The 22,912-nt window shown below is 33.6% G+C and overlaps 1 protein-coding gene across 1 annotated transcript in view; it reads left to right on the top strand.

Moving 5' to 3' along the window:
• Positions 1-22,912, top strand: part of CNKSR2 (connector enhancer of kinase suppressor of Ras 2) — a 338,457-nt gene that overhangs the window by 270,849 nt on the left and 44,696 nt on the right. The window contains exons 15-19 of the mRNA XM_044669208.1: positions 112-160; positions 593-765; positions 4,969-5,042; positions 8,786-8,857; positions 15,047-15,114. Coding sequence (XP_044525143.1) covers positions 112-160; positions 593-765; positions 4,969-5,042; positions 8,786-8,857; positions 15,047-15,114 — 436 coding nt within the window. The remainder of the gene's footprint in view (positions 1-111; positions 161-592; positions 766-4,968; positions 5,043-8,785; positions 8,858-15,046; positions 15,115-22,912) is intronic.

Raw genomic sequence — 22,912 nt, forward strand, 5'->3', positions numbered from 1 at the left:
TGGTTCAAATATTGTCTTGTAGATTGAAATATCTTAAGTGGAAAAGCACTAGAGCCCAGAACAGTATTCATTAATCCTGTGTTCACTATTCTTCCATATCTTTGATTCCAGACATTTCAGCAGTCTTCTCTGCAACATAAATCAAAGAAGAAAAACAAAGGTAAGAAATTAAAACTGCATATAAATCTTTACTCTCAGCATCTATTCAGTAGCTGCACCATGAATGGCTCTCTATAATGAGTATCATGTCTATTGTGGTGTTGGTGATTCTTTCAGTCCTGCCTGATTCTTCATGACTACATGCGCCATTACCTGTCAGGTCCTTCAATCCTCTGCTATTTTCCAATTCTATTATGGTAGAATTAAAATACTGCCATTATATGAAGAATTAGTTTTCACAATTTAGTCAGAGGTTTTCTTTTAAATTCTAATCTATGTGTGCAGCCTATGTACGAACAGAAAAAAATATAATTAACAGCATCCATTTGTCTTGCTGAGGCCCAAATATACCATTTTGTGATCAAGATGTTTTTCTCAAAGTTTCAAAATATGGACAATTTTTAAAAATAGTTTCATCCATTGATGCTTTTAGGTCCAATGGGAGGCAAGAGCAAACGACGAATTTCTTGTAAAGATCTTGGCCGTGGAGACTGTGAGGGCTGGCTTTGGAAGAAAAAAGATGCCAAGAGCTATTTTTCACAGAAATGGAAGAAATATTGGTTTGTTTTAAAGGATACATCCCTATATTGGTATATTAATGAAGAGGTAAGTCATAAACACCTTTGCTTTTCTAGTCTCTTTAGTACTGGAGAAAATATCCAAGACATACAATATATTTTTAAAAGCATAATCATATGAAGACCATTTTGTAAATCTGTTAGTCATCTTTTCACCTGCAATCTTTAATCAGGCATTTTGTGGCTTCTAAAAAGGTATTTGCTTAAATTATTTTGATAAAATAACTAAATCTCCTTGAGCACAATGAAACATACAGGCACATTCTCTAAATACAACTAAAAATAAAGAGCTAACTCAAGTAGAAGCCTGGCTAAAAGGATTATTATTCATGAAAATCCGAGACCATATTTAGAACTGTTTGTCTTTTCTCAAGATCTTGTTTACTTTCCTTTCTGATTTTTTGTTTCAAATTTTAAATACCTGGAAAACTTGGATCTGTTTCAGTTCATCAGAAAAGCTGCTGTTGGGAATCTATATGAAGCTATTTTTGATTTGTCTAATATTTTGCTTGACTGAAGGGAAGAGAACAAACTTATAGTCTTAGGTTCATAGAATCTTAATGCTGAAATCATCAATAGTCAATCAGTAAGCATATATTAAACATCTATTCTACACCAGGCACTCTCCTATGTGCCAGGGATATAAAGCCAAAATTGGAAGGGCCCTATACCATTTTTTTTCATCTAACAGCTCAGGTATAGAATTCTTATAGATTCATTGAAATAATAGTCTTTCAAGACACATAACTAGTAATAATGTTTTATGAGGATAAAACTGTCCTTCTAGCCACATATTTAGAAATAACATCTTCTGGAATTATACCAAAGCACAGTATACAGCATTCTCATGAAATTGCTCCAGTTGCCAAATTGTCTTTCTTTAAATGTTTCTCAATCTGTATAATGGCCTTTACACTTCTGCCACAATTATATACTTGCTTATAATATTTTAGATAGAATTTCTCCTCCATGGAATAGTTATATCAATGGATTCCATTTGCATTATTTGTCTTATCAAATAGCAAAATGTGTATTATCTTGGCAAAGATATTTGAGTCAATTTTATGGCTTTTATGGCCATTGCTTTGGGTTTTTGTATATACAACTAATTATAATTATTTTAATATTACTAATCCACTGACCAGGTCACAACTAAGGACTAATTGTCAGTTTATAACTTGGCAATGTTATTATTTTAATAATATAATGTATAGTGACTATAAGGGCAGCTAGGTGGCATTCTGGGTAAATTGCTTTCCCTGGAGTCACAAAAATTCATTTTCCTGAGTTTAAATCTGGCCTCAGACACTTACTAGTTGTGTGTCTGTGGGCAAGTCACTTAACCCTATTTGCCTCAGGTTCCTCATCTATAAAATGAGCGAGAGAATAAAATGGCAAACCACTCCAATATTTTTGCCAAGAAAACCCCAAAATAGTCACTAAGAGTTAGACATAGCTGAAAAAAGGACTGAACAAAAATATTACCATATGTGCCAAATAAACTAAACAGTTCCTAGTACCCTAGACACACACTATTTCTTTCTACTCCAGCCACTTTTGGGGGTCTCTTTCTTACATCTTGCTCTCCTCTCTTTGCCTGTTGAGTTTCTCAACATCCTTTAAAGACCAACTAATTCTTCCTCTCCAATTCCAATATCAGTAATGACCTTCCCCCCTCAAATTAGCATTGATTTGTTAATATCTAATCTGTATGTCAAATAAGCACTACAAATAGTTGCCACCTGTGTGTTAGTATTTAGCCTATTTACTAAGGTCCTTCAAACAGCTAATCCAGAAACATTTATTAAACTTACCAGCCACCATGTATCAGTAGCTGTGTAAGTCATTGGGGATACAAACACAAAAATTAATCATATCCTGCCCCCAAGGAGTTTACATTGTATTCTCTAATGTTTAGGAACCTGAATTCCTCAAAACTTTGTACCTCTTCTGCTTGTTGGATAATTGCTCAGCAAGCAATAGGCATTGAATAAATGTATGTACCACTTTTTCTTACAGCCCACAGAAGTTATGCTATCATTTTTTGTTTTGTTATTCATCACATATTTTCCTTTGTTATGTACTTTTCTATACATGCAGCAAATGTACGATCTCTAATAACTGCAAAAGAACTTTAACTTCAGTAAATCACATACTTTGGTTTTAGTCATAAATTAGCCATAATTTATTCTCCACTGAGATGTTCTGGAAGGAATAGTAAGAAATGCTTCATTGTATGTTTTAATTTGCTGTTAGACCATTTATCACTATATATCTTCTGCCTCCTGAATTATATTTTATCTTCCTTAATGCTAAATGAATAGAATTTTGAACATTCTTATTTACCAGTTTCTAAAGGTTACAATAAGATAATTATGCAATCAGTGGTGAATAACATCTATTCAACAGGATTTTATTAGCCCTTGGGAAGTAAATAAATAAGTCCAAATTACATTCCAAGCCATTCTAAATCCTAATTGTTATTTTTGTTTGGAAATAATAACAACAATAACGATAGCAATAATAATAATACTTATGTAGTACTTTCAAATACTTACAAGTTAACTTCTTAACCTCAGTTTCCCTATTGATAAAATGGAGACAATAGCACCTAATTCATAGGTTTTTACAAGAATCAACTGAAACAACATATGCAGAACTTTATATGAACCTGAAATTATAATGCCCAATTTCATAGTTATAGGAGAAAATGACAAAGTAAATTAGGTGGCAGATAATGCTCAAATTTTCATTTGTTCATTCAGTAAAAATCTACCATAGGCACTACTAATATGTGAATTTAAAGTTAAGTAAAAAATGAAAATTATAAAAAATTTAAATGAAACATCAAGTCATATATGCCAGAGAATTAAAATGTCCCAAAATTTGGAAAAGGGAGCATGCATTTGTTCCCTAAATAAGTAACATTAAAGAAAATAAATATTTTAAAGAATTAAGAAAATGTTTTGACCAAGATATGTTAATGTTTCTGCACTGACCTTTTTCAATTACATGTGCCTACAGAGCAATTATTTTCAGTAGAACCAACTTTTGTTGCAAAGAATAAGGTATTTGTCTGTGTAGACTACAAAACTGGAAGAGGCCTGAGAAATCATCCTGAGATAAGAAAATAGAAAGAGAAAATATAAAAATGGAAAATTTCTCAGCTTTTGAGATGGTACAAATCCACTGGCAAAATGAGAATGAGAATGTTTAGGAAAACTGTAATCTGATTTTAATCTGTGTGGTCAAAAAGCATGATCAGTATTTTTTAAATTGAAGACAATTTTGGGAACAAGAAGTCCAGACAAGATCATGATAATCCCAACTAGTGAAAAAACAAAATGATATCCCAAATATGACAGTTATGAAGTTTTTTTCTAAAAGTAAATGTTTCCTAATTCATCTGCAATAGTTCCTCATGTTTTAGGAGAAAAAAAGAATTTATTAATAAAAGTATGTAATTAAAAGATATTTTACATTTGGAATGCTGTTAAAGAGCAATTTTCATTACAAATCATATACTCAATCCAAAGAGTCAAATAATTAATTGTTCTCTTTCTAATACATACCAGTATTCTTGAATGCACCAAGTGGTAGCTTTTAATATTTAAAAACATATAGTTCATGTTTCTTGATTGGGTTTTTGAGACCAGTATCTAACATAGTGTCTTGTTAAGGGGCATTTTATCTTCATTTTATTTGTTTATTATGTGCTGAAGTGCAAAACTGAAAATCAAATTTGGAGATTTTTCCATATCTAAGCTTCATATTTAATTAAAGAAAATACTCAGACTGCGTCAGGTGAAAATTTGGACCTCAAGTCATTACCAAGCTAAATAATCATAAATGGCTATTAGTATCATATTACCATCCTGGAAAGAAAAATGCTTATTTTAATTTTTTTTCACTTCTGAAGGTAACATATTCTAACTCCATAATAATGAAGAGGTTTTTAATGACATATTTTATTGTTAATTTTACTGTTTCATTTGTCATCAAAAATTACTCAGAAGATGATGGAAAAATATTATTTTTCCAAAATGATGTGAAATTACCTAGAATTTAAGAGGAGATGCCATATGTATCATTTCTAAAATGTCAATCTTGGCTCTGATTTAGAGGAATAAAGTGAAAAGTTGCTTGGATACATCATTAGGAATAAATTAGATTATTTAATTATCAATCTTCTATAGATGATGTACTGAACAGGATTTTTTTTATTCTTTAGGATGAAAAAGCAGAAGGATTCATCAGTTTGCCTGAATTTAAAATTGATAGAGCCAGCGAATGTCGCAAGAAATAGTAAGCATGGTTTTTATTTGTCTCCGCTTTCAGTTTGGGGTAACAATCATAGAAAACTATAGACTTATACTTTCATCATAGGCTAGACTGAGCAAAAGTATGTGTGGTCTAATGAAAGAAATAATATAAATAGATGGCTTTGTTCTTTTTTAAGGCTTCCTTCCATTTAACTCAGTCATTTTTCTTCTAAGTCAGATATGGAAATTTTCCTTTTTATGTGGGCAGTAGTTTGCAATAATGTATATCTGTAGAAATGCACAAGTTTTTTTTGGAGTATTTTTAAACATTTATTAATATTCATTTTCAGTAAAGTTAACATGGTTACATGATTCATGCTCCTGCTTTCCCCTTCAGCCCTTGCCCTCCCCCCACACCTGGCTGATGCACATTTCCCCTGGTTTTAGCATGTGTCATTGATCAAGACCTATTTCCAAATTGTTCATCATTGCATTGGTGTGGTAGTTTCGAATTAAAATCCCCAATCATGTCTGCCTCAACCCATGTGTTCAAGCAGCTGCTTTTCTTCTGTGTTTCCACTCCTGCAGTTCTTCCTCTGAATGTGGGTAGCATTCTTTTCCATAAATCCCTCAGAATTGTCCTGGATCATTGCATTGCTGCTAGTACAGAAGTCCATTACATTTGATTTTACCATAGTATATCAGTCTCTGTGTACAATGTTCTTCTGGCTCTGCTCCTTTCACTCTGTATCAATTCCTGGAGGTCTTCCCAGTTCACCTGGAACTCCTCCAGTTTATTATACCTTTTAGTACAATAGTATTCCATCACCAGCATATACCACAATTTGTTCAGCCATTCCCCAAATTGAAGGACATGCACTCATTTTCCAGTTGTTTGCCACCACAAAAAGCGCAGCTATAAATATTTTCATACAAGTCTGTTTATCTATGATCTCTTTGGGGTACAAACCCAACAATGGTATGGCTGGATCAAAGGGCAGGCATTCTTTTATAGCCCTTTAAGCATAGTTCCAAATTGCCATCCAGAATGGTTGGATCAGTTCACAACTCCACCAGCAATGCATTAATGTCCCAATTTTGCCACATTCCCTCCAGCATTCATTACTCTCCCCTTCTTTCATTTTAGCCAATCTCCTAGGTGTGAGGTGATACCTCAGAGTTGTTTTGATTTGCATTTCTCTAATAACTAGAGATTTAGAACATTTTCTCATGTGCTTATTGATACTTTTGATTTCTTTATCTGAAAATTGCCTATTTATGTCTCTTGCCCATTTATCAATTGGGGAATGGCTTGATTTTTTTATGCAGTTGATTTAACTCCTTGTATATTTGAGTAATTAGACCCCTGTCAGTTTTTTGTTATAAAGATTTTTTCCCAATTTGTTGTTTCCCTTCTGATTTTGGATGCATTGTTTTTGTTTGTACAAAAGCTATTTAGTTTGATATAATCAAAATCATTTATTTTACATTTTGTAATTCTCTCTAACTCTTGCTTGGTTTTAAAATCTTTCTTTTCCCAGAGATCTAACAAGTATACTATTCTGTGTTCACTTAACTTATTTATAGTTTCCCTCTTTATATTCAAGTCATTCACCCATTCTGAATTTATCTTGGTGTAGGGTGTGAGATACTGATCTAAACCTAATCTCTCCCATATTGTTTTCCAAATTTCCCAGCAGTTTTTGTCAAATAGTGGATTCATGTCCCAAAAGTTGGGCTCTTTGGGTTTATCATACACTGTCTTGCTGATGTCACTTACCCCAAGTCTATTGCACTGATCCTCCCTTCTGTCTCTTAGCCAGTACCACACCGTTTTGATGACCGCTGCTTTAGAGTACAGTTTAATATCTGGTACTGCTAGGCCCCCTTCCTTCACATTTTTTTTCATTATTTCCCTTGATATTCTTGATCTTCTGTTATTCCAAATAAACTTTGTTATAGTTTTTCCTAATTCAGTAAAAAAGTTTTTTGGTAGTTTGATAGGTATGGTGCTAAATAGGTAAATTAATTTGGGTAGAATGGTCATTTTTATTATGTTAGCTCATCCTACCCATGAGCAATCAATGTTTTTCCAATTGTTTAGATCTAGTTTTATTTGTTTGGAAAGTGTTTTGAAAAATTAGATTTAATAGATATGTGGAGAAAAATAAATAGGGACAAAAAGGAATACACCTTCTTTTCAGCTGCATGTGGTACGTTCACAAAGACTGACCATGTAATAGGGCATAGAAACATTGCAAACAAATGCAAAACAGCAGAAATAATAAATGTAACCTCCTCAGATCATAATGCAATAAAAATAATAATTAGTAAGGGCACTTGGACAGGCAAATCAAAAACTAATTGGAAATTAAGGTTGTAGAAATAATCAACTTTAGCAAAGTTGCAGGATACAAAATAAATGCACATAAATCATCAGCATTTCTATACATTTCCAACACACTAGAGCAGCAAGAAGTAGAAAGAGAAACACCGTTTAAAATCACCCTAAATAATATAAAATACTTAGGAATCTATCTACCAAAACAAACACAGCAATTATACGAAATGCATTAGTTTTTAACAATCAAGTGGTTTACTGTGGAGTATTACTTTACCTCTGGCATTGTTTCATGTAAGCCTCATGAGATGTCACTGATTTTTCATAGTTTCTCCTTATCTCTCAGTTTTCACTTGTATAAAGTGAAAATAATTATGCCTAACTCATTTTACAGAATTATGTCAGAAGCATAAAAGTTTGTGATTAAGCAATAAATGCAAAAGTCTTGAAAATTCAAAATGGGATTAGTGTTATCATTAAGGCAAAAACTCACATCATTGTCACATATTTTTCCTGAGCCTATTTTTCGGTCAGTGGGGAGAGATTAAAGTCATCTTTGGTGCATAACCCCCTGCTTATTAGAGACACCAGTTTAATTGAGTCGACTTGATTCCCTTCAGTTTGTTTCTATGATTGTCCACAAAAATCTTAAAATTGGAGAGAATTTTTTAGATTGGTTGGACTATTTTCCTTTCTATTCTGTCTTTTCCCTTAATCCTGAATTCCTCTTTTTCCCTTTCTTCACTTGCAAAATATAGAAATAATTTTAAAGTTTACCTAAATTGTGCAAAGTTATCCTTTAATTTACCCAGATTTTTTTTTCATTATCCCAGCCATCATGTCTTAGGGAATGGATATATGAGTAGGACTCTCAATTAATTCATGGATCTAGAGATCAGCAATTACAGAAAAGCTACTTTGAAAATGTCTATATGCATCTTTCAATATGCAAACTGCTTAAGGCTATGTCAGTAGTGTATAGAGTGCCAAACTTGGAATCAGGAAGACCTGAATTCAAATCTCCCCTCTGATATTTGCCCTTTAAACCCAGGAAAATCACATAATTCATCAGAATTTCAAGCAGCTTCATAGGGCTTACCAACTGAGTCATGTTTGGCTCCAATCTGTGTTGACAGAAAGAGTTAACACACTGGGAGTTTCCACAGGCTGGTGAAATCACAAATCTTTTATGTATTGGCATTAGATTTTATTTACATTTACACCCATTTTTTGTATTTAGGTGGTTAATAAATTTTAATGACTAAGCTGATTTATTCATTCTTTTAACTTGACCTTAACTGTCATAATGGTAGAACCACTATTCATGTACACAAAAGCAGTCTTATGAGGTATGTTAATGAATAGCAAAGAATATTTTAATCATTTTATGCCTGGAAATAAAGTGCCTATTACTTAACCTCTTTTTACTATGTTCATCTTCACAGTGCATTCAAAGCTTGTCATCCTAAAATCAAGAGTTTCTACTTTGCTGCCGAACATCTGGATGATATGAACAGGTAAAATAATGAACCAAACTTTGCAAGCTATAAAGAGCCAGTCATATATTTTGTGGATAACCTGGATTCTTGTAGTGTTTTTACAATGATACTTATGTATATTCAATAGTACCAATATATCTAAGATAAAGAAAGATTTGTTTGATTTGTATTTAGATTTTTTCTTAATTGAACCCAATCATTGTTCCACAAGACCATTGTAATATCTGATATTAAGCTGTGACATTTTCTTCAGTGTTAAAAAGTAATTATCACTCACCAGCCACATAGTGAATTGATTTGTTATCCAAATTAATATTTAATCTAAACATGAGCATTTAAAATAGGAAAGTAAGGTTATATTTTTTTAAAATGCCTGGAATTATCAAAAGCTGAAATGAAGTAGCATTCATCTCGAGTGCTCCAGTCCTTATCTAAGGAAGCTGATATTTCTTTTTGTCTTATGAAAAGATTTAAGTTGTGCATGATTGGCTTTCACCTCCTCTCATCTATATAACTGTTGCCTTATCTCCAGGATCTTCTCTCCCTAATCCCTCTTTTCTCCCTAATTTCACATAGCTATAAAATTGAAAACCCTAAAGCACACTTCTAACCATGTTACTTCCTTACTGAAGATCAACTTCTGTGGCTCCCTCTTGTCTCTAAGATAAAATACATACTTTTCCATATGACTCTTAAAATCCTTCACAATCTGGAATGAGCCTACCTTTCTAGCCTTACTGGACATTACACTCCTTCATGAACTCAACATTTTAGCCAAATTGGCTTGATTGCTATTCCCTTTTCAAAGCATTTCATATTCTTTCTCCATAGTTACACATTCATTATCCTCATGTCTGCAGAACTCTTCTTCCTTATCTCTACCTATTGGAATCCTAGTTTCCTTCAAAATTCATCTCAAGCACCACCTCCTAAAAGAAGTTTATCCTGCTCTTTCCAGTGGCTAGAGTTCTCTCCCAGAAAATTACTTTGTGTCTATTTTGTGCTTAATTTTCTTGGTTCTGTATTAGTATTGCCAATGGCTGGCAAAAAAGTAGATTTGTAACAAATGCTTGCTAAATGGAAGTGAATTGAATTGTGATAGTCTGATGAACGAGGAAAACTTGACCATATCCATCAATTAGTCAGAACTAAACAGTACCTGAGATGGCTAGATACCATATTCTCCTTGGTTTGGGCTGTTGTCTCCTTTTATTTCTCAAATACTCTATTCTTCTATTTTTCCCTTGAATAATGTTTAAAAATAGATCAGATGTGTAGTTAAATCTGATCAAATTCCTCATTAGCTGGCAAGTTTATTAGGAATATAAATAAATGTTGTATTACACAAAGGTGGAACAAAAACAACACATATACACACACATATTGATTTTATTTATGTCATTTTCTATCCAAAATTTGCCATGTCACCTCATATTACTCATAATACCTTATCTCTATCCTTTTCCTATCCATAATGAATAAGTCCCGAACTTTAAAAATACACAGATAACTGTATAGTTCCACTGATAAGATAAAAGAGATTAAATAAAAACCCTAATACTTTTAACAATAATCAATTTCTCATCCTGTTTTTCCCTTAATGCCAAAGAGATGGATGTTAAGGAAGAATAGGAGCTATGGAACCAGATGGTGCATAAAACTTGATAAAAATGATTTACTACTAATGAGAAAGCTAAGCTTTTTAAGTGATTTACAGCATTTTTCCTTGATTTATATGAATCCTTGATCATGAAAAATGCCACTGTCATTACTATTTGAAAATCTGGACAGTTTTTTGAACTCCCAATTTAAGCTTCTCCACAAAATGGAAATATTGATTAATATGTACTATTAGAGGTCTTGCTGTTACTCTGTTTTTTAATTGTTCTGCTAGGCACCATTGAGCTGGCTGCTCACAAAGGATTGCCCACACATTTGAGATCACTAATTTCAAGATAAATGTGAAAGGTTCACATTATGACCAAGTTGAAAATTGACTGAGTAATATCTATGAGTAACTCCTTTCTCATAGCATTACATATGCTGTGAAGGCTGGCTTTGTCCACAGAGAGAAGAAAATATATGCACCACTAGTAAAAAGGATGGGCCAGTTCAAAGGAATCTCTATCATCTTAGAAAGATAATAAATTATTTCCTGGTCTGTGACTCACCTTAATGTGACTTTTTTTGTCTGAAAAATGATGTGACTTTTATGTTTTGGGTTTTCTTCTAAAAAATATTTGTCACTTAACTCATAAACAACCCCCCTCATTCACCATGGTTTTTCTTCTCGATTGCTCAAAAAGTATGTTGACCTCACTGCCCATGTTCCCAGACATAACTCATGATATTTTTAGATGCATCTGTTTTGTGAAAATCTAAAATCGACCACCTTTTTTGTTGCTTTCATTTTTTCCAAAAAATAGGTCTAAGAAAATCTTTCCTATGTGAAAAAGATTTTTGCACACCTTAAATCTTTCAAAGTATTTTTCATGTAAGCTCATAAGTGAAGCCAAATAACTTCAAGAGCTACACAGACTGGAATACTGAGTCTTTTCTTCCTAATTATAGTTCAGACATTTTTCTCTTTTTTGTTCACACTCATGTCCCTAACAACTACTTTCATCAGGAAAGCCTTTTAGCACCACATGTTACTTTAGGTGAGACAAGAGGCAAGAAAAAACTAATGGGGCATTATTGATGGAATTGTGCTTTCCTCTGACAGGTAGGTTCCTTTACTTCTACATATTAAACTCTCAGTGTGAGTGTATGCATACAATTTATAGGCACATACATATCTTTTCACATATAAGAAAATCTATTCAGTAAAAAAATAATAGTAATATTGAAACTATCCTTTAGATTAAGATTTATTTGGAGTTTTCTTAAGCATAATATTTGCTTCTTTATGAAATATTATCCCATGCCTTGTTTAAAAATGGATTGTCCATCCTAAGAGCTTATATCCAAGTTACCTGTTTCTATTTCCTTCTTATTTGAAGATGTTTTGGTCATGAAAGATAAATCCTTCTCTCAAAGACTTTCCCCAGTCTACATCTTTATGAACTATCCCATGTTCTTATGATATGTCAGTCACTCAGCAGGCGTGTATTAGTGCTTGCTATCTGCCAGGAGATGAACTAAGAATTGAGAATGCAAAGAAATTCAAAAAAACCCTCTTCTCAAAATGGGGATGAGGGAGACAATCATAGAAGTAATTAGATATATACAAAATATATATAGTGTAGATGGAAAGTAATCTGAGGGAACAAAGCACTAGCAGCTGGGGTACCAGGAAAGTCCTCCTGAAGAAGTTGGATTTCTGCTGAATATTGAAAGAAACTAAGAGGCAAAATTGAGGGGAAAGAACATTCCAAGGATAAAGGGCAGTCAGTATAAAGCCTCAGAGACAGATCAGTTGTTGTTCTCAGGGAATTACAAGTATACCAGTAGAGAACACCAGTAAAGTACACCAATAGAGCTGGGTCATAGAATTCATGGAGGGAAATAGTAAATACTGGAGAGGAAGAGGCAGGGGCTAAGTTATAAAGAGTCGAATGCCAAAGAAAGGAGTCTGTCTGTATTTCATCCTGGAGATCATAGGAGCCCACAGGAGGTAAATAGTAAGGTTACAGAGTCAGACATACATATTATGAAAATGACCTTGATGAATGAGTGGCAGATGGTTTAGATTAGAAGACATGAGGCATGGAGACCAAAATTTATAAGGCTATTATAATGAATCATACAAGCAAGAGGTGGTGAGCAGGTCTGAACTAGGGCTCTGTTTATTATGAGTGGAGACAAGAGGATGCATGGAAAGGTGTTGTTCATGTAGAAGAACTGGTAACAGTTTGGATATATAGAGTGAAAGTGGAGGGTGAAACCAAAAGTATAAGCCTTTGTGACTGGATGGATAGTGGCACTCTCAACAGTTATAGGGAAGTTTGGAAGAGAGGAGAGTTTAGACGGAAAGAAAATAAGTTCTATTTTCAGCATGTTAAATTTGAAATCGCTGCAGGATATCCAGTTAGAAATGTCCAAAATGTAAGTAACGATGTAGGAAAGAGGTTAGAACTAGCCATATAGATTTTGAAATCTTCTTCAGGAAGAAATTCACAATTATCTACACAGTTCTCTGAATTACAACAAAACTAATGAGCTTCTTCTAGCTAATACCTAGATGGCAATTCCATTCATATATTTTTCTAAGAGGAATTTTCCATTAGCAGAGAAACACTGCATCACTCTTCAGAAAAATTCCATCTTATGAGCTGTGTAAAAAATAATGGATTCTTTTGCAGGTCACACAAGGAATTTCAAAGAGTTTGGTATTTTAGTTTTAAACCTTGTAGGAAAAACTAAGAAGGCCTTTTGAAATTCTTTGATCTCTAAAAGAACCCATGTTTTAAATTATGCTCATAAAATGGAATTTCTTTGCAGAACTGTGTACCAATAAGGGACATATGAAGAAACTGGGATTAAAATATATTTTAATATTATTAGTTTAAGAGTCCTTTTCTTCTTTATCCATAAAGCTCAGGGACAGCTCTTCTCCAGAGTAGATAGATAAGTTATTTGCCTCATAAGTCATGTTTTTGTGCCAGTTTCTCTGTAAGTGTTTTTCCTTTAATTCATCATAAGATTAGTTGTCAGTTCTAACCATCAGTTGACGATGTTAAAGGGTTTTGTTTGTATGGCTTGATGATTCTTGGAATTCTTCCATGTGTCTATGTGTTTTTGTTTTGAAATTTTGTGTCACTGAATTTTATCATTCTTTATTGTTTTCCTTTCATTCTCTATTACTTCCCAAAATAGGTAATATAATATTCTCACACAGTTTTTGTCTTTTGGTGCTTTGAGGGCCTTTGATTATTACAATATCTGGCATACAGTAAGTGCTTACTAAATTCTTGTTGACTGTACCGTTTTCTTTTTAATTTTCCATTCTTTCAAAACAAGATGGGATCTTAAAACAGAGGATAAATCATGTTTTCTAGATTCATTTTCCAAGAATAGAACTCTACAGCTCATTTCTTGACATTATAACCATATGAATCCAGGTTGCCACCTCCTGGCATAAAAGATGAAATATGGGAATAGCTTCAAAGGATGTTTTCTTCCACTTGTCAAGAAGGATAAGTTTCTATCTTGTTATGTAGCACAAGAAGAGAAAAACTCTTGGGTGCAGTTACTCTCTATGAGTGTTTTTGTATTATATTATTCCAATAAACAATAGAATTAACTGAGACAAAAATTATTCCAGATCTACATACTGATAGCAGGTAATAGACATAAAGTCCACTCTTTCTTATTTGGAAATAGATTTGGTAAAAAATAATTCCAGATTTACCAATGGGAGGTTGTCACTTTGGTTTAAAGACTTAGTGATCTGAGAAGCTGATGCAGTGTGAGCAGTTAGATAACGAACACACTGAAAGCCCCCATGGGGGTAAGGAAAGAGGCTACATTGCTCCAGGCAGCTGACTGCATTTGACCGTGGCAGCACTCCTAAAAGACAAAAGAATAGCAGGAGTTTATTTTTAACTTATTTTGCTCATGGAAATAAATCTTCAGGATCTGAGCAGAGGTTGCAAGTGTACACACTAGCAGAAAAACCACAATCACTTCACATTTAGAGATGAGCTTCAGATGTGTCCCCATGATGACTTTTTTGCCGATTCCATGAAACATAAATGTGTTTCAGCAAAACACATAACAAGATAATTAAGTCCCCTTGCTAGTTACACAGAAAACTTATTCCTCTCACAGATGAGCTCTGAATCTTTTCCTTCCCTTATCAGGCCAAGTTAGACCTAAATATGCCTAAATCTTTAGAAAATGTTGTTGGTTTTGAGAATAAAGCACAGAAGAGATAATTGGAGTGGTGGCACATCTATAAACATTAGATTTAATGTGGCTTTGATTATCTCAAAATCTTTATTTTCCAAATGTTGCACATCTTCATTAAAGAGTTACCAATGGAAAACTCTTTAATGTGTATGGTGTATGGTATACCAATTTGTGTATGGTGGCAAAATGATGATCCTTGGTGATAAAATGAGTCATAGTATCAAAGAAAACACTCTATAGAGAAAAATCTTTTCCCTATCTCCTTCAGTTCAAATATAATAAGATACATAAGATTTGGGAAATTATCACATTTTAACAGCATGGCTGGTTCTTAAAAAACATTTATTCTTTCAGATGGCTAAATAGACTTAACATGCTAGCTGCTGGATATGCAGAAAGAGAGAGGATCAAGCAAGAACAAGGTAAAGTGCTATTCTTTTAATTGTTTAATTTATCCTCCTTACCCTTGATTTTTTTTTTGAAGGGAGGGAAGGGCCAGTTGAGGGCAACCTGGTACATATACTGAGTCTATTAGGAAACTATCAGTTTCGTGGTGTTTTCCTTCCCATATCTTCTGGTAAGAAATAGGACATAGCCTTTTCAGGGTCTGCATATTTTATCTATATAAGTGCATATGTATTTGTAAAATAATGAAACTATAGCATTGTGAATCAAAAGCCAACCTTGGACTTCAAAAGACCTATTCAAATCTCAAACCTGACTTATACACACTGTGTGACCATGGGCAAGTCATTTGACCTGTCACTGCTCTAAGACTTTATGACTATAAGTTACAAATGAGTTATAGAATTGCATTAGTAGGAGGAGTTTCCATGCTGAGAGTTCCTATCACTATTGAAATCACAGGTCTAGGCTTTTTTTTAAATAATGCTCAAAATAATAATAATAATAAAGTTGACATTTGTATAGAACTTTAAGGCTTATAAAGAATATTATGTCCATTATTTTATTTGAACTTCCCATCAACTGTATGAGGTAGGTGCAATATGGTATTGTAGAAAGAATGATAGCTCTAGAGTAAGAGTAGTTCAATCTGGCCTCTGATACTTACTACGGTATGTGAACTTGGGCAAATCAAACCTCCCTGGACCATAGTTCCTCATCTGTAAAATAGTAATTATAACTAACATCTATGTAGGACCTATTGTGTACCAGGTACAAATATCATCTCATTTTATTCTCACAGTAACCTGGGTGGTACATGCTATATTCCCACTTTAAAGATGAAGAAACTGAGGTGAACAGAAGTTAAGTAATTTGCTCAGACTCAAACCGTCTGAGACTAGATTTGAACTCAGATTCTCCTGACTCAATGCCTTGTACTCTATCCACTGTACCAACTTGCTGCCCACAAAATGATTGGTTTGGATTAGATTTCTAGGTCAATGATTCTATAGTATAGGATTATTACTCCCATTTTACATGTGAGGAAACTGAGGTTCAGGAAGATGGAGTGATTTGCCCCCATGGTCATACAGTTTATAAGCACTGGAAGCAGTATTCGAGTCTGATTTCTGCTGACTTCAAGGCTTTCTATATATTACCTCCCAGAATTACTTTGTGAAAGAATTGTCATATTTTCATGGCAGTTCCTGAATAAATAAGGGGGATTCCTTGGTGTTTAGTCTTTTCTCCGAAAATTACTTGTCATGAAAAAAAATTCATAGTCTGTGAATATTTCTTCTGTTACCTTTTTTATTAGTTTTCTTTAGTTTTATTATTTTATTAGTTATCACTAATCCATATAATTAGGAAGTTTTGGTGGAGAAAGTAAGAATGGGGGAAGGAGAGGCTTATTTAATAATAGCACAGGCAAGTATGCTTCCATGTTGTGACCCTGAAAACAAAGAGTTCTGATGTATAGGCTTTCCCATTAAATTGCTATCTTGGTGAGTCACAATTATTTATAATTCTTTTTTATATAACTAACTAATCCATGATCTTGTGGCAATGACACTTGCCTTAAGAGAATTATAGAATTAGCATTACACTGTGGAAATGGGCAATCACTACTCACTCAAACACACATAAAACTGTGGTATCCAGAACTTTTAAGGTAACTGCTTTTTTTCCAACCATTAACCAAAATATCATTGCTAGTAAGCCTGCAGGAGCATAAATTAGTTTTCCAATATTACTTAAGGCAGCCTGAAATCAAGAGACTGACAGAGGAGAGACATGTATTTGTAGCTGTATGTCTAGCATAAGAATAGAAGCCCAGTCGATATGATTTTATTGATGTTGACCAAGGAGACTTTAGCAGGATTCAGGCATATGTATGTTTAGTTAGTTAGCCCCACTGAAATTTTGGATTCACTTCCCAAAATCCAGAGATCTTGTGATGTTAACTAGGTCATTTGACCAATCAATAAATGAAGTCTTAATTGATCATTATTAGGTGTATAAAAGAAATTATACTTGGGCTCACCATTTGCATGAAATAGCCTGAGAACAATTTGAAATATAATATATATGGAAATGTTAGTATTCAGTAAGAGGAACTAAGTAATTACATGCTAAAAGAATATGTAGTAAAATAAACACATAATTCAAGGAAGTTATTCAGGGAAAGCAATATAGAAGAAGAGAGTTTCAAGTAGGACTTTGAAGCAAGTAATTTTATTAATTGGTAGAGAGAGTGAGTGAGATTCCAAAAGGCTGTTCATAAATATTCTGTGGATATGATGGCACATGCCTATCATCCCAGAATTTTGGTGTGGATCTCTTGAGTTTGGGAGCTTTGAGTTGCACTAGGACTCTATGTATGCATTGGGACCAGGTGTCAGCACTAAAGTTCAACATTTAAAGCAGTGATTCCCAAAGTGGGCGCCACTGCCCCCTGGTGGGCGCTGCAGTGATCCAGGGAGGTGGTGATACAGGTGCATTTATCTTTCCTATTAATTGCTATTAAAATTTTAAAAAATTAATTTCCAGGGGGCTAAGTAATATTTTTTCTGGAAAGGGGGTGGTAGACCAAAAAAGTTTGGGAACCACTGATTTAAAGGATGCACCCTAGGGATAGTTGGGGAAATAGATCAACAGATCAGAGCTCTCAGAAGGGAATAAGCCTACTGAATAGTCCCCTTGCACTTCTAGCCTGATTAAGATAGGGAGATTCAGTCTTTAAAAAATGATAAATTTAATCATAATGTTTTAGTATACTTTGCACATAATATTTAAGTAATAGAAAATATTTAGTTCAAGTAACATAACATGATAACATTTATGTTACATGTAATATTTTAATAGTAAATATATTTTTATTTCTAATAAATAATGTGGAAGCTATCTGGCAAATCAGTGTGTGCAAATGCACTATAAATGAAGCCTCAAAGTATCCAATGTCTAAATTTCATTTATTCACTCAAAAATTGATTATATTTTGTCCTCCTGGCCTAAAATATTTTGTAGCCAGATTTAGAGGTAAGAGGTAGGAGGAAAGACCTCTCCCTTTCATATTTCTATCAAAAACCACTGACTAGCCAGGTATAATGATGTATTCCTGTAGTCCCAGATCCTAGGGAGTCAGAAGTTGAGGCTAAAGACTGCTTGAGCTCAAGAATCCTGGCTCATTACCATCTGACTGTGCTCACTGATTTTGGCATCAACGTGATGAGCCCCAGAAATGAGAAACTTCTAAATTGCCTATCCCAGGGCAGAAATATTATAGATCCACAAGCATGGAACACTTCTGTAACTGCTTCTCCTGAGTCTGCTTTATTGACTCAAAAGATTCAAGAGTCAGAGGTGTAGATGTTGTACTGAGAGGAAAATGGAGCTTCATAAAATACATTTCTATAAATAACACATCTTGCTCTTATCTTCTTGTATGTTTCTCCCTGGCATTACCTTGAGGTCAGACATAGTCTTGATTATAGTGAATTTTCTCTATGTAACATTTTTGTATTTTAAAATCAATTTTTTTTATGATTGAGAAAATTAGAAGAGTATATTGTATACACAGATTCAACTATTTACGTGATGGTAACTCACTTTATAGGTTCAAGCTATTTGTTTCATCATTTGAGTATATATTTTAGCATGTTATGATACATCTGAAATAACATCATAGTAATAATAATTTACATTTTTTGGCATTTTACAGTTATAGAGCACCCCATTTCAATTGATTCTCACAATACCCATTTCTATAACTATCACCCCCATATGACAGATGAGGAAACTAAAGCTTAGGAGAGTTATTTTCCTAAAGTAGTGCATCTAATAAGGGAGAGAACTTGAACTGATGATTTCTGATGCTGTATCCAATACACTTTCTACAAAAACATGCTGAAAAAGGAGATACACAGATATAAGAATGTAAGACATAGATAATATATTTGTTGTCATTCAGGCATTTAGTCATATCTGACTCTTTTTGACCCCATATGAGGTTTTCTTGGCAAAGATACTGAAATGGTTTGCCATTTTGATAATATGTAGATCACATATAATATGTAGATTTATATGCAAAGATAATATGTAATGGATACCTATCATACACAGATATAAGGATTTATATAGGACATAATAATTCAAATCTCAGCTTGGAATATTATTACCCAAGCATTTTAATGTAACTCAAAAACATACAGAATTTTCCACATTCAACACAGAATCAGAGATTTAGAGCTGGAAGGAATCTTCATCTACTACATGTCATCATTTTGTAAATGAGGAAACTAAGTCCTAATGAAGACAAGTGATTTTACTACATTCAGATAGGTAAGAAGTGGCAGATATAAAATTCAAATTCAAGTTCTCTAACTCCAAATCTGGTTCTCTATCCTTTGCACTTATCCTAAAAATTTAGATTTATTTTTATTTGTTAGAATCTTACTTATGTTGATTGCTAATTAACTATCCCTTCATTTATTTGCTCTTCATTTTTAATAGTCCTACGGTACCATCAGTATATTGTACTCAACATTAGAGTTTAAAAATGTGAATAGAAGAAACTTTATACCAAATAGTCCTTTGGGAGTAAGAAAAATTCTAATAAAATACAAAGCACTGCCCTTTGTGATAAAGGATCTACCAAAGGTCATTTTTAACTAAATGTCCAGTGTAGCTGAGAAGTGTCCTATTGCCCTGTTGAAGTTTATTCCTTTACCTGCAAGGCCTAAAATAATAAAATTTCTTTACCAATTGTCTTCAAGAAAGAAAGATATGTCAAGATAGAAAAATGCTAATGATTTATTCATCTTTTCTCTTCAATTTAAAGTCATTTGTTATTAATAATTGGGTTGTTTAGGTATTTGTCTAATCTTAATAAAGTTTTCATCACTTTTAAGTGAGTGCAATGTGTTGTCAGCTTTTACAGGGTTTTTTTTTTAATGATAAATAGTTGCCTTTGAAAAGATGCTTGTGGCTGTAACAATACCCAGAAGGTGACTGGAAATTTGCTTTTCCTTTTACTGTAGTTTTCACAATGGTTAGTTCTTTATAAATCTTGTGTTTTGAATACTACCACAAGCAAGGAAAGATCTAAAACTCACCATTTTATTTAGATTTATGATCAACAATAAGAAAAAGATATTAACTTGTATGCAGAATGAAACAATAGTTTAAAGCTCAAAACAATGTAGTTTAAGTCTTGAGTTCCCTTAAGTTTTAGCATAGCCCATTAAAAACTGAGTTGTGATAAACATGACTGCTTTTCTCTGTGGTATTATTCTTGAGTTTTGCCATCTATCTATCTCAGATTCAGAGCTTATAGTAAGAAAAAGAAATTATTTTTTCAGATATTTAATATTTTTCTAGAAAAGAAACTCCAGATTGATGATATGAAAAATGACACCCCCAAAAAAGATAACATATCACATGGTACCCTAAAATAGGTTCAGTCTTGCCAGGAAGAAATTGTTTCCTCAAAGCTCAGAGCTTTGAGAGATGTTTGCACAAATACCTAGTATGATGGAAAAGATATTGTGAGCATTTAGAAAGCCTTTTTGTTCGTCCTATTATGGAAACAGGTTTTTATATGTATATACTGGTTTTAGGAAAGATATAAGCTTGTGGAAGAAGGAATTTTAAGGGCAAACAGCAAAAGTAATTGACCATGAAACCACAACATAAGCTTAGGAAAATGCTGGAAGCTTCCTACCATAGCCTCAGCAGCCCAATCACTTCCTTTGAGCTGAGTGCCAGATGTAAGTATTTCAGTATTTGAGGGCAGGCATAGCTTCACTTTTGCATTAATGTCCTCTCTCAAAGAACTTACATTCTGTTGGAGAAGACAGCATATACATATATAGGATTATGCAAGAAAGAGACACAATAATTTGGGAAAGGAAAAGCATTAGCTATAGGAGCAAAAATTTTTTAGGGAAACTAAATATTCTAAGCGGGGGAATCAAGAAATCAGTACTTTCAGGAATAGGAGACAACCACTGCAAAAGGTATAAGGATGGGTGATGGAGCATTGTATAAGGAGAACACTAAGAAGAAGTTAAGAACATGGAGGGAAACTTCTAGATTCTTCAGTTTAGAATGATAAGGGTCTTAGAGTGACTTCCCTTTGAAATTTTCAGGCCTTCAGAAATTTACTTAAACTATAGCATTTCGAGATTCATTCTTGGGGGCCACTAGATGGCTCAGTGAATTGAGAGCCAGGCTCAAAGACAGGAAGTCCTGGATTCAAATATGGTCTCGGACATTTCCTTCCTGGCTGACTCCAGACAAGTCACTTAACACCCACTGCCTAGCTCTTACTGCTCTTCTGCCTTGGAACCAGGAAGGTAAAGGTTTAAAAAAAATCATCCTTAATGTATGCTTCAGCTGCCAGAAATTTCCTTTATAGGGCCTAAACCAGACGATCTGGGTGACCTACATGCTAGATGATTTCTCTTGGCTCATTTATGCGCAATTTGGTTTTAGTCCATGTTTTATGTTATGCTTCTAGACTAACCTTGGTGAAAAGTTGATCTAATGAGACTTGAAATGTTAGATGAAGCCAAAGTATCTTCAATTTATATAATTGAAATGAAGCTGATAAGTGAACTTTTCTTTAGGGTCAGGTGCAAGGATGCTAAGGAGACTCTTGTTATAAAAAATAAACTATTATTGAGAATATAAGGATTAAAAAAAAGGATTTCTAACTCTAAGGGATTTTAACTCCACCCAAATAAAACTCCCTGGTTCCACAAGGAACCGCTCCTCCTGTTTCCACAGGCTACACTGATCCTTCCTGATCTGACTAAATTTTCCCTATACTAAAATAAAACTAATACTATTATCCTTATATGAAATTATAAAAATAACAAAGACCAGATGGCTCAGCAAGAACCAAGTTAGGACTCTGAGCCTTAGCAGACTCAGAGTTCAAACCAAAGACCAGGTCTTTCTTTGGTCTTCTCAGATATAAAACAATTTATGAAACAGATACAGTCACTAGTGTTTCCCAAGTTGGAAAAGGAAAATCACTTAGCTCTTTCATGTTTTTTCCTCCTTTACTTTTACCTCAGACAGTGAGGAAAGAGAAAAAAGATGTCACCTCCTCCCAGCACTCCAAGAAAGCCAAACTGCCAGTCCCAGAGACTAACTGCCATACCCAGGGAGAGTAACTGCCACAGAAAAACTGTTAAACTGTCAACATTTGAAACTGACACTCTCAGATCTATTTAAAACTCCAATTCTTTCTCAAGCCAGCTTCTCTACTTCTTATCTCTAAACTAATATAATAAGATTTAATTTCTAATATCATCCTTATAATTTCCCCCCTTAGAGCATATGGGGTAAGAAATCTCTCCATTATGCTCACTATTCTATGTAATTCTAAAGCTATACCTAACCTTGTTATTATTATATTTCCCCCCAAAAATAGTCTTACTCTTACACTTATCCTATTCTTATTGCTACATCTTATCTATGCTAACCTGCATTAGGGATATAAATCAAAGAAAATAAAATTTAAATGAAAACACATAATCAATGAAAACATACTTGTACAAATGCAAGTGTAAAACATACAATTACAGAATTGCAAAATGCAAACTTTTGAAAAACTTTTGAAACAATAGAATGGAGTTACAAAAATAGCTAAGCCATTTTTATTTACTTTTACTAGAGATTTTTAGCATGAGGAAGGAGAAAGGGAGACTAATATGGTGGTCTATATCTTTAGGTTCCTCTTGCTATCTTAATGCAAAATAAACTACATCCCTTGGGTTTCAGGGATTAATGCAAATTAACCATTCA

Source organism: Gracilinanus agilis, chromosome 3, assembly GCF_016433145.1.
Source record: "Gracilinanus agilis isolate LMUSP501 chromosome 3, AgileGrace, whole genome shotgun sequence".
NCBI lineage: Eukaryota > Metazoa > Chordata > Mammalia > Didelphimorphia > Didelphidae > Gracilinanus > Gracilinanus agilis.